This window comes from Aricia agestis, chromosome Z (assembly GCF_905147365.1).
Source record: "Aricia agestis chromosome Z, ilAriAges1.1, whole genome shotgun sequence".
NCBI classification, from domain to species: Eukaryota; Metazoa; Arthropoda; class Insecta; order Lepidoptera; family Lycaenidae; genus Aricia; species Aricia agestis.
In genome coordinates, this window is record NC_056428.1 from 19,096,038 (window position 1) to 19,112,663 (window position 16,626).

The window sequence follows — 16,626 nt, forward strand, 5'->3', positions numbered from 1 at the left end:
TGCTAAATAAATATTTTGTTTACTATAAAATATTACAGTTTAATAATAAAACATCTAATAAGAATGTTTATTTAAAAAATGCTAAATATATTAGAAGATAACAATTGTTAATTATTATTAGTTTCAACAATCTTAATTCTTAAATCTTTAATTTATAATTAAGGTGCCTACTTCATACTTGTAAATAAATAAATATTACCTAAAGCTGGCATATATGTGACGTCCATTTGGAATGGCTGCATGCCACATACTTTAAATATAGTCTGTCAAAAAAGTGAAGAAATTAAAAAGTGGCAACATCGTAGTGTCATCCCTTTCAAATCAATCGAAGAAAAAAGGAATGACACTACGATGTTGTCACTTTTTAATTTCTTAACTTTTTTCACAGACTATAAATATATACCCTCTTTCCATAAAATATATAGTAAAATGCAGTTATAGGTTGTTATTGAACGTCGTTCACAATGAATTCATTTTGGACTGCACAAGTGCACACACGGACGACGCTGACGCCGTCCGATTGACGGAAGGCGCGTGTATGACCAGCTTAAGCTTCGTCAAATTTTCTGAATGTATAAAAAGAACTGACTTTTGGACCTTTGTAAAAACTAATATAACTATATTTTGTACTATCAGAGAAGTTGATTCCTAGGCAGATGTGGGACATACGTAGTTTGGTCGCGTTACGTCAAACTCGTTGGTCTGTCAACTGCTTAGGAATCAATTTCCTCGATGGTACATAAAAATATTTCTGTCGAATTTCCGAAAAACAAATAACTTTTATGCAATATATCTTTGTTATCGTTTTCTGGATGTAGATTGAAAAACATTATTAAATAAAAATTTAGAGCATCTATGTATTGTTTCATTTTCTTGACCAATTTCCCTTTCAAATAATTATCTAGGTAAGTAGTTGTTTATAGCAGCAAATAAAGTGTCAAGAAAACAAAAAGGAAGTAGAATAGAATAGAAAATATTTTATTTGTACAACTTAAAACTAAACTTAAACTTAAAAAACACAATAAAGGAAAAATATGTACAAATAGCTAGACGGTCTTACTGCGAGCAGCAGTTTCTGCCAGACAACCTTTACCTACCTACCTGTACCTATAGTCCGCTGTGTTTCGTCGAGTGAGTGAGTTTACCGGAGGCCCAATCCCCTACCCTATTCCCCTCTCTTCCCTCCCCTGTTCCCTTCCCTTCCTTACTATATTAACCTATTCCCTCTTAAAAGGCCGGCAACGCACTTGCAGCTCTTCTGATGCTGCGAGTGTCCATGGGCGACGGAAGTTGCTTTCCATCAGGTGACCCGTTTGCTCGTTTGCCCCCTTATCTAATAAAAATAAAAGTTTGAGAAAACTACCTACTCGTTACTAATAGTTCTACAAAGTTTGCAAGTTTTCTAAGTCAGAGGCTCGAAAAAGGCTCCCAAAAAATTGCCTTGTGGTGCAATTTGCAAAATAGTTTTTTTCCGTCAGTCCGTATTCTACCACTGTACGAAACTGTAATCGCTCATATTGTGGATTAGGCGCATTCGTCATCTTGCAAATAAGGGCCACTAATAAATTCTAGTTTAAACGTCTTTTCGACCATATTCTTCGGCATTCTAATTCAAAGGTGCTGAAAAAGTCACCTGTATATCTACCTAGAATTGCCTCGAAACTCTCTTACGGCCGTTCCCAATATTTGATCTATCTCTAGTTTTGCCCTACTGGAGATAGGAATAGCACACATAAAGACATTAGAGACATATATTTTATGTCAATTCAATGTTAGCTGCGATAGGTTGTATGTCAAACCAGAGATAGATTGAATATTGGGAACGGCCGTTAAATGATATTAAAGCGCCATATACCTAATGAATAAGATTGGCAGCCACTGCCCGATTCACAATATAACAAATTGATACGGATTTAATTCCAAAAATAGAATTACCAGTTCGATAAACAGACGTACCTCATCCTCTTTGGAAGTCGGTCAAAACTTGAAAATATGAATTGCATCTCGCTTCCTCCTTTCATCATCATCCTTTCCAAGAATCACATACCAGGCCATTTAGCCGAAACTTTTTCGTTTTCGCTTCGTTAAAGAATCGCCGATCAAAATGTATGGAATTGACATAAGACGAGTCGAACGTCAAAGTCATATTATCGAACGCTTATGTCAATTCCATACATTATCATCGGCGATTCTATATCGAAGCGAAAACGATAAGATTTTGGCTCACCCCCCTGAGCACAAAAACGCTAACGAGCAGATTTCTCTTATTTCCGCATAAATTCGACAGCTTTTTAACCACAATCAATTCTATACTGTATAACCAAAATATAGAAATATACTTTGTTTTTAAATTCAACGTGCACTTATGCGCAACTCATTTACTTCTAAATGCCACATAAAAGCTTGTTTTCGCGACATAGGGGAAATGAAATCCGTTTTCAAGTCTTTAGCGGAATAATGACTCGCCTTGGGCAATAGCTATTAATTTTTAATTGCGTTGGAACAAACAGCGAACCCCTCTGACAACGTAAACAAAATACCTTTTAATGCTGCGCCCACAGAGCGCTGTTGATTGCCTGTTGATTTCAAACAATTCGAAGGTTAAGCGTTTGCGATTAATCGGCGATAATTGTTTAAAGAACCCTGAGCACCCAAAAAATTTTAAGGCTCTTCTGGGCCATGAAGGTTCATGAGTATACACAATATCCATCATGTTCAATGAACTGAATGAACATATTCGTCTGAACGGTGGCGGCCTAAGGGGGTGGAGAAGAGGGCAATCGCCCGGGGCGAAATTTGTTTGACGCGAGGCACCTGCAAGAGCGAGCTTGCAGGTGCCTCGCGTCAAACAAATTTAAAAAGTACCTACAGGTAATTTATTGAATGACAAAGGGCCTCGCAAAGACCTGCCGCCTCGCAATGAGTAGGTAAGAACGCCACTGCCTGAACATGTCCGAAATATTTCTAATCGCTTGTGTTGTTCATCACATAGCGAAACGTGAAGAAGGCGGAAACATACATAACATTGATTCCTCTTTTTGCAGGTTCACGATTTTTATTGCTTTTCGACATGTACGCCAAAATATTAGCGTGCGCTAGAAAACCTAGTGTTGACCAAGACGTGTTGACGTATCCAATGTCCATAGACGAATTTCTATGCGCAGCTTTACACCAGTACCTATTTCATTCTGACTTTACAGAAAATGGTTGTAAGACTTGTACGGATACCCATTTGAAAGTCTAAACCAGTATTTTTCAACCTAAGGATTCGCGAATTCGCGACCCCCTGGCCGCATCATAAATATTTGAAAAACACTGTTCTAAAGCTAGCTAGCTAGCTATAGATACTCGAGTATTGCTTTAATACAAGGTGTATTAAATTTAATTTGTTATTATTTTTAGCAATATTCCGCGAAAACAACTTCCACCTTTAAGTAAATGAGTGAGTGTACGCATAGGCATGCGTACAGCACCTCCCTCCTCCCACACTGCCTATGCGTACACTCGCATGCAAGAACTTGCAAACACCACCACCACACAAGCAATAATGTTGGCAAATCCGTGCAAGGCCCCTCACCACCATGCAGGTTGAAAACCTCGACGCGCGTTTCGCCCCAACACCGGAGCATCCTCAGACCTCAGGATGTGGACTCTACGAACAACGTCCGTTAAGTCCGTTAAGTCACTTAACGGACGTTGTTCGTTCGCAACCTTATTGCTTGTGTGGTGGTGGTGTTTGCAAGTTCTTGCATGCGAGTGTACGCATAGGAAGTGTGGGAGGAGGGAGGTGCTGTACGCATGCCTATGCGTACACTCACTCATTTACTTAAAGGTGGAAGTTGTTTTCGCGGAATATTGCTAAAAATAATAACAAATTAAATTTAAACTATGGATTTCCGCAAAGTAACGCCTGATTCCATTAACAAGGTGTATTAAGCAATACTCGAAGATGCTTCACAAACATAGCAAAATTGATATACTTACCACAAGAAAATTAATTCTATTTGACCTTGCGTGATTGCACACAAATTCCACAACAAATCCATTTCTTATCTGGCATATTAATTAAAAATCCCGATACTGTCGAATATTCATGGCATTTCAGAAACGAGATTAAAACTCCTTCGGTATATTTTTCCATCGGAAATCCTGAATTGTTGCCCTTGAACCATCGATTACACACGGCCGTTGACGTACCAGAACAAAGGAGAGATGTTCGCACACGTGCATCAGATGCAAAACGGTCAACGAAGGTAGGTACAGTCTGTCAAGAAAGAGTAGACGCAGTACAAAATTTAATGAACGTAATCACACTCAAAAGGCATTATTTTCTCTTTGTATTTCCACAGAGAACGCTTATGCACTTTAAATATTATCACCTTGCACATTTTTATCTCGATTAAATAAGGTTTTCATATTTTTGATTTCAAAATTGTGTACAGCGTCTTCTCTTTTTTGACAAGCTATTATCAGCTAGTATTTTATACGTGCAAAATACTGACCCTTTGAACTAGCCAGCCTGGTGGATGGTAGACTACAGAATTTTACACTTACCATTTATTTTACTTTACATATTATTAGACTTTACTTACCATTCAGCTTGGAAGTATACCTATCATAGTGTTTTTTAGTGTTCCGTAGCCAAATGGCAAAAAACGGAACCCTTATGGATTCGTCATGTCTGTCTGTCTGTCTGGTTTTTTTTTAAATAAAATATCTGGATGTGACTTTTGGTTACGTTGTCATGAAGAAACTAATGTAAGCTAATGTACGAATAATAAATAGTTTTTATTATTCGTAGTAAGAACTAGATGCGACTAAAACTAGACGCCCACAGGTATAATGTTGTTGTTAATAAAGGTACCTAAGTTACATAATATACAAATGTATTGCGTAGGTATTAGTGTTCAAATGAAGAAATTTATATATTGTGTGAAACATTTTACATGAGAGTGGATCACATTTTAGAGCTAGAATCGCGATAGAGCTCAAGTATTTCTGCACAAACTATTAGGTCCTTACATAATATGACATTGGCGTTTTGTGTGGGAGGAATATAAAGTCGATTTTTTTAATAATAAGTATATTTAATTAATCAAAGTCTGTACCATTGTTATCGATGCATTTTTGCCATCTTAAGGGTAGTTCGTTGATCCCTTTACTAAAAAAAACGGAGGGACTAGAGTCAATAAATTCTTTGAATACGGTTTGGACTGCCACATCAGAGTTGAATTGTTTTTCCTTATAGGAAGTTATCCAAATTCCGAAATAAATGGTAATCTGTTGAAGCAAGGTCTGGGGAGTACGGTGGATGTCGCAGACATTCCAATTGCAGCTCCTCCAGTTTTGCGGCCGTCTGTTGTACAGTGTGTGGTCGTTGTCCTGAAGCAGCAGTGGACTAGAGCGATTGACATGGTTTGCAGTTGCTGACAATAGATACCTGCCGTAACCGTTTGGCCAGATTTCAGAAAGCTGTAGTGAACGACACCAGCAATAGTCCACCAAACACTCACAAGTAATTCTGAGTCAGTTTTCGCATAGGGCAGGATTTGGCTGATTCTCCGGGGACAACCACTGCGACGAATGCTTCCGATTATCGTAAAGGATCCATTTTCATCACATGTAATGATCCGATATAAAATCCCTTCATTATTGTGTCGGTTGAGCAATGTAAAGCAGCAGTCGACGCGTGTTTTCTGGTTTGCTTCACTCAATTCATGAGGTACCTTTCAAGTTTTTATCTTCCCAATTTGCTTCAAGTGGATTAAAGCAGTTTTATCACTTACACCGAAGCCTGCTGCTAACTCTGAAGTGGTTTGCGATGGATTCGCTTCCACAATAGCCTTTAATTCTTCATTATTCATTTTGGTCTCGGGTGGTCCACGGGGCTTGGCCTGAAGGTCGAAATTTCCAGAACGAAAACGTTGGAACCGAATTCTTAACCAAAGAGGAGATATTTGAGATCAAAGTGGCCTGTACAACAAAACGCCAATTTCATATGTAAGGACCTTATAATATAGTTAGTGTAAACACCGTTATCCTTTAAACCGTTACCCATACGGATCCCCGGATCGGCAATTTCTATGGGTATGAAGACGGATTTTTTTGAGTTCCCAGCATTGTTCTCATAGAAAAAGTTGTTCATTTTGACGGTTTCAAGGATGACGGTGTTTACATCTTGTATTACTAATACATTAAGCCTTTTCTTCACATCCAAGTGTGCATAGATTGCAACGTCCCTGTATGCTACATCAATGCACGCAGCCTTTAAATTGAAACATTGTGGGCGAACTGAGATGAGTCTTATCAAAACACGACATTTAACCCTTGGGGAGCGGGTGCTAACGTTAGCACGTGTACGCCGCACCGGTAGAGTTGCGGGTGCGGTTTTAGTTTGCACTCCGAAACTTTTCAATGTCACCAGAACAAAACCGTGCAATTTCTGGTGGATTTAAACGCCATTACAATACCGCAGTTTATTTTGTTTGTTTATTATAAATGTTGCATTGTAAAGTTCTAATAAACGTTCTGTATAAACTACTCGATGATGCCCACACGCCAAAATTAGTTTGTCGCGCAATAACCGTGCATTTTTCCAGGATCAAAATTATCCTATGTCCTTTCCCAGGACTCATAGTATCCTCATACCAAATTTCAGCAAAATCGGTTTAACGGTTTGGATGTGAAGATATTGTAACAGACAAAGTAAGTACAGGAAAAAGGTGGTAATGGGGTCCCTGCACATAATATTATATTGGCCCCCTATTTGAATGTTTTTATTAGCACCGTACAAATCCAATAGAGGCTGTCAAGTTCGATTGTCATTTGATCGAGTTTAACTTGCGACTTGCGACCGGCAAAAGTTAAAAGTGTGTGTGATTTTATTTCGATAGTTGTTAAGAAACAGAAATATTTGGCTTTTGTGTTCAAACATCGGCTACATCAAACTGTTCTCTTACGGAATTTAAACGTACGTTTATTTAAATATTAGCAATAATTATTGTAATTTGACCCCCTCACATTGGTCGTAATGTGGTTCCAATGACAGAGCTGGAGAGCCATGGGTACAGTATCAAATTTTTGACTAATGGGCTATGTAGCATGTGGAGGCTCCAAAGGTGACTATTACATTTGTGATTTTTACCGTTAAGTTTCACTTGTGCAATACATTTAATGTGACATCCCCGGGGAGTCACATTACCATCACTTGATCTCTAAATACCAAATGTGATTGATTAAGAATACTTAATTAAAACTTTCATTTATCCTGCACGAGTTTTATTTATTCCCTATTAAGACATGTTTTAAAAAATGTATAAGAAGTCCCATAATATTGTATTTTTTAGATTTCTGACTCGACCTATATTTTTTAAATAATGTTTGATAAACAAAGTGGGGGGCCACATTACTACCTTCTCCTATACTTTCGCGTTCATAATATTAAGTATGGATAGAAGTGGTCCCTCTACTAAAGAATACGTTCATATTAATATAATAATATGTACAGTCATAATATTATGACATAAAATTATGAGTATGTCGCATATAATAATTGTAAACTCAGTTTAACAGTAAATAGATACCAAGACTTTAAGTAAGTAAAATTATAGATTATCTAGTAATTACCTCTATATTAAATAGCAATAACTATCAAAAACATACCAAGAAATAACAAGTTATTGCGAATTTAGATCTTTATTAGAGTTTGCAATGATTTACTCGTAGGGTCTTAAGATATGAAATAAAACCAATACATTTGTAAATAATGGATTATATTCTTACAACATAATGAAACATAGAGTTGATGAGTTAGGCGTGTTACAGACAGACACACTTGTGAGGCTTTGCGAATTTACACCTTCTACACACGTAATAAACTTTATATTTCGATAAACAACAATTTTATCTCCTAAAATCTATTTAATACACACTTTTTTCATATTTGATGGAAATCATTTCTTGCCTAAAATGGACCTTAAATAGATTTTAGGAAACTCCTACGAAGCTAGAGCGATTTCTATATAACATTTAACTACAATGAATGTTGGATCGAAACTTAGGGAGCCGGTTATTACGAAAATGGCCTACCTATTCTGGTCGTCGCTTAGTCTATAAATCGTCAAAAACTGGCTACGCTAAACTGTATACTGGTCTATTACTATACAATAGTTATCACACAGAAGTTTTAAGTCGCGCAAAACTTTAAGATTGCTTGGCTAAGCGAAGGTAATCGGCGCTTGTATAATATCTACCAATACCGTCTTGTCCGATCACTGATCGACCAATAGCGTGTCCCCCCGCGCGCAGACCTATACATCGAACATTGCGTTTTTCCTCTCCATTTTAACCGACCGATATTAAAGTTGCGTGCGACCTATACAAGCATATAGAGCAAAACCTCACGCATTCGCATCCAACAAACATACAATAACACTATAATCTCAGAGATTACATAATTTATAGAGGGAAACAATAATTTATATTTTACACGCAGTCAGAACTAGCGCAAAACGCTTCTAAACGTCAGCTCCACCGATACGCGATGCGACGATAGTAATTCAAATTTGACCTTTATTCTCTACACAACAAGACACATTGCGAAAACAACGCCGCGAAAGGCAGCGCAGCACAGCTTGTAATTTGTCGTCTTGTGCAGTAAACGAAGTTCAATTTTTAAGCAGCGATTCTCGTCTCGGTGTGAACTGACGCTAAGATTAGGTATAAATTAAGGATAAGTACTAAGTACTAGTCAATAAACGTATAAAATTTCTAGGCGTACTAGGATTTGGGTTACTAAAATCGTTAACGGTTTTTACATGGTTAATTTTGGGTAAATTTTAAAGCCTTTGTAACATAATTATAATATTTAATCATAGTATTTTCAAACGTTAGCGATTTTTGGAAACCACAGTGCATATTTTGTATTTCTTGTAAAAAAATCTACTGCCTACAAAATCATTGTCTTTACAGACGATGATTTTCTATTAGACATGATAAAAAGTAAAGACAGAACTTAACAGAACTTAGTGAAACAAAAAAGGAAGCCGATTTATGCACGTTACTACACACTGTTAATAAAAGACACAAACACTGATAATTGTGTTGCATGGCGGAATTTTGTTACACCTGTGTGCATAATATCGTGTTATGTTATATGTATAACCATTCACGCACACAAGTGAAACAGGAGGCGTAGTTTGACCGACCTTAGTTCATGGAACTCTCAACTCTGTCTTTATATTTTATTTCGTCTGAGCTTGTAACTATGTTAATAAACCGTATTATGTATATGTTTTTACTATTAATTGTAATACAACAGATTAGAATCGCCATTTTCAGCACATTTACACCAAATGGAAAAATATTTATTATTCAAGCAAATCCATTATTACATTCAAACAAATTAATAACTAATAATACAAAATTACCATGAAATTTTATTCGAAAGCCTCATTAGCACGAGTGGAGTGAATAATACAAAAAATTAAAAATTAATGCATTCACGTAAGGGCCACTTCACGCCGGGGTGCGATTACGCATTTCGGCATCGACAAAAAGGGACCCTAAAAACCTAGTGCGAAGAAAATCGATAAGTGAATAATTATTTAAAAATACAAAATTACGATTAAAATAATGCAATTATCAAAATAGATTAAAAGTTTATAAAAATTGTTCTCAGTGCATTCAAAATATTTTTTTAGTTACAGTAAATATTACAAAGCATTTTAATTATCGATTTGATCGTGTTATAATATTACATATACAAATTTAATTCCTTCGCACCCACCTCATGAAAAATTAAATTTTACATTAAATTTCAAAATTACATTCATTACCTACACATTGTCATTTTAAATTAATCAATATACCTAGCATTGTTTCACTAACAAATGTTTTACGAATTCAAATTAAAAAAAAATATTTAACAAAAATAAAGTGCTTTTTGCACATCGAGTCATTTTTATCGATTAAGAAATATATTTTGTGACATGTTATTAATTAAAGCGAATTAGGGCGTTCACTGCGTTGAGCGTGTGCCCAGCGCGGCTGCCCGACGTGGGCGCCCGCGCCTAGCGCCCGCCTGACCGTCGCGGGCGGCAGCGACGACCCGTCGGCCGTCTCTTGCAGTGGCCAGTATTATTTCGATCGCGCGGGTGTACAGTCGATACCTATGGATTTTTTATTGATATATTACCTAGCCAACAGACGACGACGCCGACGTGTACAAAGGCGTCAGCCACTCAGCCCATATTTTGTCACGACTAGATTGTTGACCCGTCGCCCGCGGGGCGGGCACCGCTGCACGCGCCGCTTGCGACGCCTAAACCGCCTCACGCAGCGCTGCTCTATGGGATGACGTGGTGAAACAAGCACGCCTCGAGGGTGGCCGCGCCGGGCACACTCTCAACGCAGCGAACGCCATTAAGAATACCATTTACATATTATTTTTGTCATGAAACCCTAACATAATATAATATTATATCACATTCGTGACTTATTAAGTAACGCATGTCAAACCGCTTTCCAGAATAGGCATCTTTTATGCTAAGTACTCACATGCGGTTTTGCTCGATAGTTTTACTCCAAATCGAGTAATAATTACTGTGTGGATCGCAAAACTGACAGCTCGCATCGAGCCGGCTTGACGGAATTAAATATATATCGATTTAGAATAAAACTATCGAGCAATTCTGAATGTGTGGACGAAAGTCCGAGCCGCGGTTTTTGCTCGACGTTATTGCTCGATCGAGCAAAACCGTATGTGAGTACTTAGCATTATACAGGGTATAAACAGAGTACACAAACTACGACGGGCAATTTCGTTTTTGCATCTGCAGAATACTTTATTTATTGAACTTTTTGTATTTAATTAAAGCCTTTACATTTGAATCAAAAGGTATATTACCAATATTGTGCGTTTTAAATATCACCTTTTCCAATTAAATAAAATGGTTTTAAAATAGACGCATTTTAAACGCTGCGATTGCCGACGTACCGTAGTGTGAATACCTCTTTACCTTATTAATAGCGCTAGCGAAATTATTTTTGTGACGTATTTATCTTAGATATTCGTTTATTTAAAGCTACCTTACATAACCGTTGGTTACTTCGAGTGGAAACAATATTAGCACGATCTATTAATATGTGAGACTCGGGCTTAAATACTGACATTTTAACACAATATAAAAACTGCACCCTAAAATTATTTTGTTGGCATAATGGAAATAATTTCAAAAGTTCATTATGAGACTTTACCTAGTAATATTTTACAGTAATTTTTTAAAGTATTGTTAATTTACATTTTTTTTTTAATTCAATTAAACGCCATCTATCGTCGTCTTCTGAAATCATAAACTAAAAAAAAACTATTTTAATTCATTGAATATAGAATGTAGTTTGTTCTTGGTGGAAATTTATCCAAGTTCATCTAAACAAAATACAACAGTGTGTTATTCTCATAAAAAGTTATTGATAAAACTAAGTTTTTATATTCATGTCCCGTTTTTCCATTCTTAGTTTAGGTTATTGTTTTATTAGTATGAATTGGAAGTAAAGAAATTACAAACAATATTATTATTGACGTTTATGGATGTTCAAATTGTTATCATCATCCATGTGAAAACCAAAAAAAAAATATTAAAAAACCAATAGTATTATACAATGGTAATAGTCAATAGATGAAAAAAGTAAGAAAATTACGTTACTGTTAGGGATGATAGAACACTTAACAATCATCCCAATCCGGTAAAATAGCAATGTAAAAGAAACGTCAAAAATGTATTAAAATTCATCAACGTAATATTTAGATGATGAAAAATTCAGTAACTCCTGCTAAACACGTGACGATGAAACTGCACAGTTCGGTCGCAGCAAACATAAAATACAGTAATATTTTGCTCTATATTTTTAAAGATATGCTCTTTTAAACCGAGAGAGTAATCACAAAACTTCATTTTTTTAAACTTAGTTTGTTCATGCACTTGTAAATTCCGGATATTTAAATGTAAAAAAAACGTCTAGACTTTTTATCAAAATAGTACTGTACCTAAAACACAAGGCTACACCAAGTTCAAAGAAAACCTAACTCGCGTTCAATGCCAACTGTGTCCGAACCGTGCAGCGTCTGTAGCGGGTTTAACGTCTCTGTCTAAGGTTACACAGTCATATCAGTCTGGCATCAGTTCAGTCCATCAGATCCGACTGACGAAAGGATGGTCGTGTAACCGATTGGCGGATTGATCATTTTTAGTACTTTCCGGTCATCATTCTGGTGTCAGTGTGACATGGATGAATGATGCCAGACTGACCGTGTAATCGACTCACTGGTTACACGGGCGGTATCGTCCATAGCACGGCCGTTTTGTCGGCGGATGTGGACAGGAATGAGAAATCGTCGGGGTGCCACCTTGCGGATATCACTTTGTCGGGATGCCGCGCTACCGGCACGCTGGGAAGCGCGCAGGTTAGGTCGCCTGAAACAAATGTAAGTTTATGTTTTGACGTATAATGATGATATGACGACACCTTTTCATAGATGCCAAAAATAGGATTAAATCGACTTCGGATATCTATCTGGCAGATACTTAAATACGAAGGGCGTGTAAAAGAAGACTACAATTGAAGACGTGAGTGGAAGAACACGATAACTAAGTACTTAATCTAAAACTACTTCATCACCTGTTTACTACGAATGATAAAAACCCTGGCTAGCTAATATATTTGACAACACATAATTTATAATGCATTTATTTTATTTATTTCAAATCAGTTTTTAGGCCCTAAAGCCTCAATTTTAGCAAAAAAACGGCAAATTTTTTACTGTAAGTGATCGTGTTCTGCTTCAATTATTACTGTGTTGATTTTTATTTACATCGGCATTGGATCAACAAAATAATAGTGTTGTACCCTAAATCCACTATTTATTGCAAAAATAATTCGTTTCTTGATACACAATATTATAATAAAATATATGTCAACGTAAAGACAATGAAACATTACAAAATAAAACATTCCGCGTACACTTTTATATTGTTTTTTTTTATACCTATAATAAGTCAATAACATTTTGTAAAAAATCTCAAAAAGTAGTTATGAAATTCTTAAAAACAACCACCTTTCGTAGTTAGAAGTTACCTGCCCTACCTCTTGGTCAATATTTAGCTGAGCATAATTAACTACATGGCAAATAAAAGGCAAGGTTCGTTTCTATTTATTGTACCTTATACAAGATAATAATTCCTAAGCTCTTATTTATTGCTCCCTGAATGGAGTCAACTTTCTTTGGCAGGAAAAATGGATTCGTATAATGTTTTATTGTCGTTCTATTCTATTTATTATGACATCTAATAATATTAGCCCACGAGTCAAAAAGAGTGACCCAACCAGTAACACGATTAAAAATACTTAGAATATTCATATATCTATATCCTTCAGGTTATTATAATTATGAATAAATAATAACATTTTCTTCACATTTAAACTACTGAACCGATTTGCATTAACCATCAGAAGTGAGCCTTTACGTCCCGGAAAATAATAATATTATATAGGATAGTTCTCTATCTAATTCTGATAATACATATTGGTGGATAATTGTATGTGAAATGTGGTTAACATCTAAAACTTTCTTCGTTTTATTACAAATAAATTACAATTCCATATTATACGAATAAGACCAAACAGTATAAGCACTAAGTAATATCGATTAAGTATTACCCCGTCGGCCTTCGACTATATTTCCTTCGTACACGATATAAATCAAAAAGATATACGCCAGCCGCTCAGGCGAATATATTTATTATGTGGAACACATCACGCGTATCCGCCCGTATATAGTTGTATCACAAAAGTTCCAGCGTACATAACTGCCAACTTATTAGCTCGAGTATGTTGGAAGTACAATTGATTTATTTGTTAGCTATCCATCGTATTGGCTGAAAACAGCAAAAGGCATTTTTTGATATCCGAAAAAACCAAATGTCGTAGGTCCGCTAATTACCTATGAATCAATGAGGGTTTTTGATATTCTATTTGCCACCTGGGGCCCTATTATGAGCTCTTAAATCCATTCAATTTACGTCCTTATACAGTCAGATAAGGACGTAAAAAGAATGGATTTAAGAGCTCATGATAGAGGCCCTGGTGCCGCTATGGAGCCTTAGGGTATATCGTGTCAAATAAAATTATCGCGACACATGACAGCTATATCGTGACATATGACAGCTGTTTGACACGATAGACCCTAAGGCTACATAGCGGCACCAGCTGCTTTAGCATACCGTCAGTAGACAAACGAAAGAATCTAAATTTTGACAGTTTTTAACCGACTTCCAAAAAGGAGGAGGTTATACGTTCGTCTGTTTATATTTTTTTTTTACTGGAAAAACATTGGAGAAAAAGTTTCTTTCATAACTCAATTTCTTCCGCTTTTGAAAATCTATATGTCAAGCATGACGACCATTTTTATCCGCTTTTGACATTTATTTTCTTGATTCTTTTTTTTTATTATGGCACTTCGGCTATAAAACCATGGCCAGTGTCGAGTAAATGGCGGCAAATTCATTTCAAATCCATATTTCGTAGATCAAAACTATAATTCCGGCTATAAACAGGGTTGCTACCGTTGTTTTTTTTTAATTTGCCGCCTTTTTCAAGTCTCATCTTTCGCTAGCCAGACTCTAGCTTCTTTGACATCTGAAAATATTAGAGTCTGTGGTACGATTACTGCTGCTATGATGGTTGTTATGGAAAGAGTTTCTTGTGTTTGTCCACTGAAACCCGAGTCGATGGGTAACGCCATGCTCGGGAAAAATATATGTAGACATGGAAAAGAAACTGCCATTACTTTCTTTCGAAGAATCGACTGGGCAACGCCGTGCTAGCTATGCTGGTGACAAATATAATATTAAAAACTTGGTTTGGTACCATACAAAACTTACCCTGTAAATCAGTCAACACAACTCTGCCATCGTAGCCCGCAGTCAGCAGATAGTAGGCGCCAGGCGAGAACCGTACGGAGCGCGCGTCGGCCGAGTGCGGCGTAAAGCGCTGCAACGCGCGCGCGCCTCGCACGTCGTGCAGCGAACACGCGCCGTCCTCGTGCGCGCTCACCAGCAGACGTCCTGACGGGTCTACCGCGACCGATGCGACGCCACCGCCCTATGTGAATAGAACTTTATGTTAGTGACGAAGAACTAAGGGTTGGACCTCATCTGGCAGCACGGAATCGCATTTGTTCCGCCTGTGCTACCACGTGCTGCAGTGTGCTGCCGCATGAGAACATGCGCTGTCGCATTGCGCAGACAAAAAAGGCGATCGCGATAGCAAGTGATCGGCGGTGAAAGGATGCGTTAGAATGCTATCGCACGCTTCAGCGTTCCGGAGTCTCCCTGCCGACCATTGCATTTTGTCCGTGATGCCGATCGCCTCGAGGATTCCGCCGCGTGCTATCGCATTATGCTTTCTGTCTCGGTCTAGCAAATGGCAGTTCTAAGCGACAGAAAGAGAAAGGGCGACGGAAAAAGGCTATTCCGTGCTGCCAGATGAGGTCCAACCCTAAGAATGCTCTAAGTTTCGACTGTGAAGTTAAATGTCAAATGCAATATGACTGAGCACTTCTGGCTTGCAGAACCTTAGCTCGCTATGAGACGTCACAGCTTCTCCCCTGGACGTTATATAGCATTGACTCTGGGCGGTAATTGAAAAGAAATTGACTTTTACACTTTCTCTATCTTAATATTTCTCCAGCTCTCTCTATCTTACCTTGTTCACCTGTCCGGCTGGCGGCGAGATGACATTCACGCAGCCACCGGTGCGCAGGTCCCAAAATCGGACACTCCTATCCTGGCTGCCGGAGACGAACATGGCGCCGCCCCAGTTGTAGAGAGATAACACGTGACCCGAGTGGCCGCTGAGAGCCTGATGGAGAGGAATTTCCTAGGTCAAATATACAGAAAAATAATAACAGACACCAATAAGGGACTTTCTGAAGGAGTCAGTTGCTAATACCAAATGAGCAATAATATTTTTTTAATTTTCATAACCGTTAATTTAATTTCATTTATTTTTTTTATTTAATTTAACCCATCGATCGTGGAATAACGAGACACAATAGCTTATCTATTGTTATCGCGGCCGGATGCGGCCGCTTAGGGCTTCATAAATTAATTTCATTTAATTTTCAGTTAATATCATTCAATTTTCAGTTAATTTAATTCATTACTACTCAGGATACCGTATGGATTTTAAACAGGCTTACTGAAATTTTCAAATCTCAGCCTTAGTAATAGCCATTAAAATATGATATTTACTTTACTAAATAATCCCCGTTGAAACACTTCTATACGAAATATATATACGAAAAGAAGCATTCATAATTTCACACAAGTCACAACCAACCAAACTTTCGTATACGGTATAAGTAGTGGCACGCGAAGTCAAGGGCAAAGGCTAGATTGTTATAAATAGGTTGAAGGAAATTAAGCCATCAGTTCAGTAAATGGAGCTCATATTTTCTAACACCTACACGCAACAATAGCGAAGTACAATATCCTTTTGAGACGTTCTTTATCAATTTGTAATGCACGAGAAAACGGGCTGAAGGTAACCAAGGAGTTTTGGAAAGAG

General features: G+C 37.3%; 1 protein-coding gene and 1 long non-coding RNA gene across 4 annotated transcripts in view; one reads left to right on the forward strand and one right to left on the reverse strand.

Annotated features, from left to right (window-relative positions):
* The first annotated feature begins 723 nt into the window (after positions 1 to 723).
* On the forward strand, positions 724 to 15,517 carry LOC121738302. The gene is made up of 3 exons (XR_006037269.1): positions 724 to 735; positions 911 to 915; positions 15,193 to 15,517. It is a non-coding gene; the product is annotated as an uncharacterized LOC121738302 (long non-coding RNA).
* The window catches only part of LOC121738301 (WD repeat-containing protein 47), a 115,479-nt gene continuing 110,831 nt past the window's right edge, over positions 11,979 to 16,626 (reverse strand). For all 3 annotated transcript variants that reach the window (XM_042130271.1, XM_042130272.1, XM_042130274.1), the window contains 3 exons: positions 15,763 to 15,918; positions 14,940 to 15,159; positions 11,979 to 12,473 (listed from right to left, as the gene is read on the reverse strand). In XM_042130271.1, coding sequence (XP_041986205.1) covers positions 12,328 to 12,473; positions 14,940 to 15,159; positions 15,763 to 15,918 — 522 coding nt within the window. In that variant the 3' untranslated portion in view covers positions 11,979 to 12,327. The remainder of the gene's footprint in view (positions 12,474 to 14,939; positions 15,160 to 15,762; positions 15,919 to 16,626) is intronic.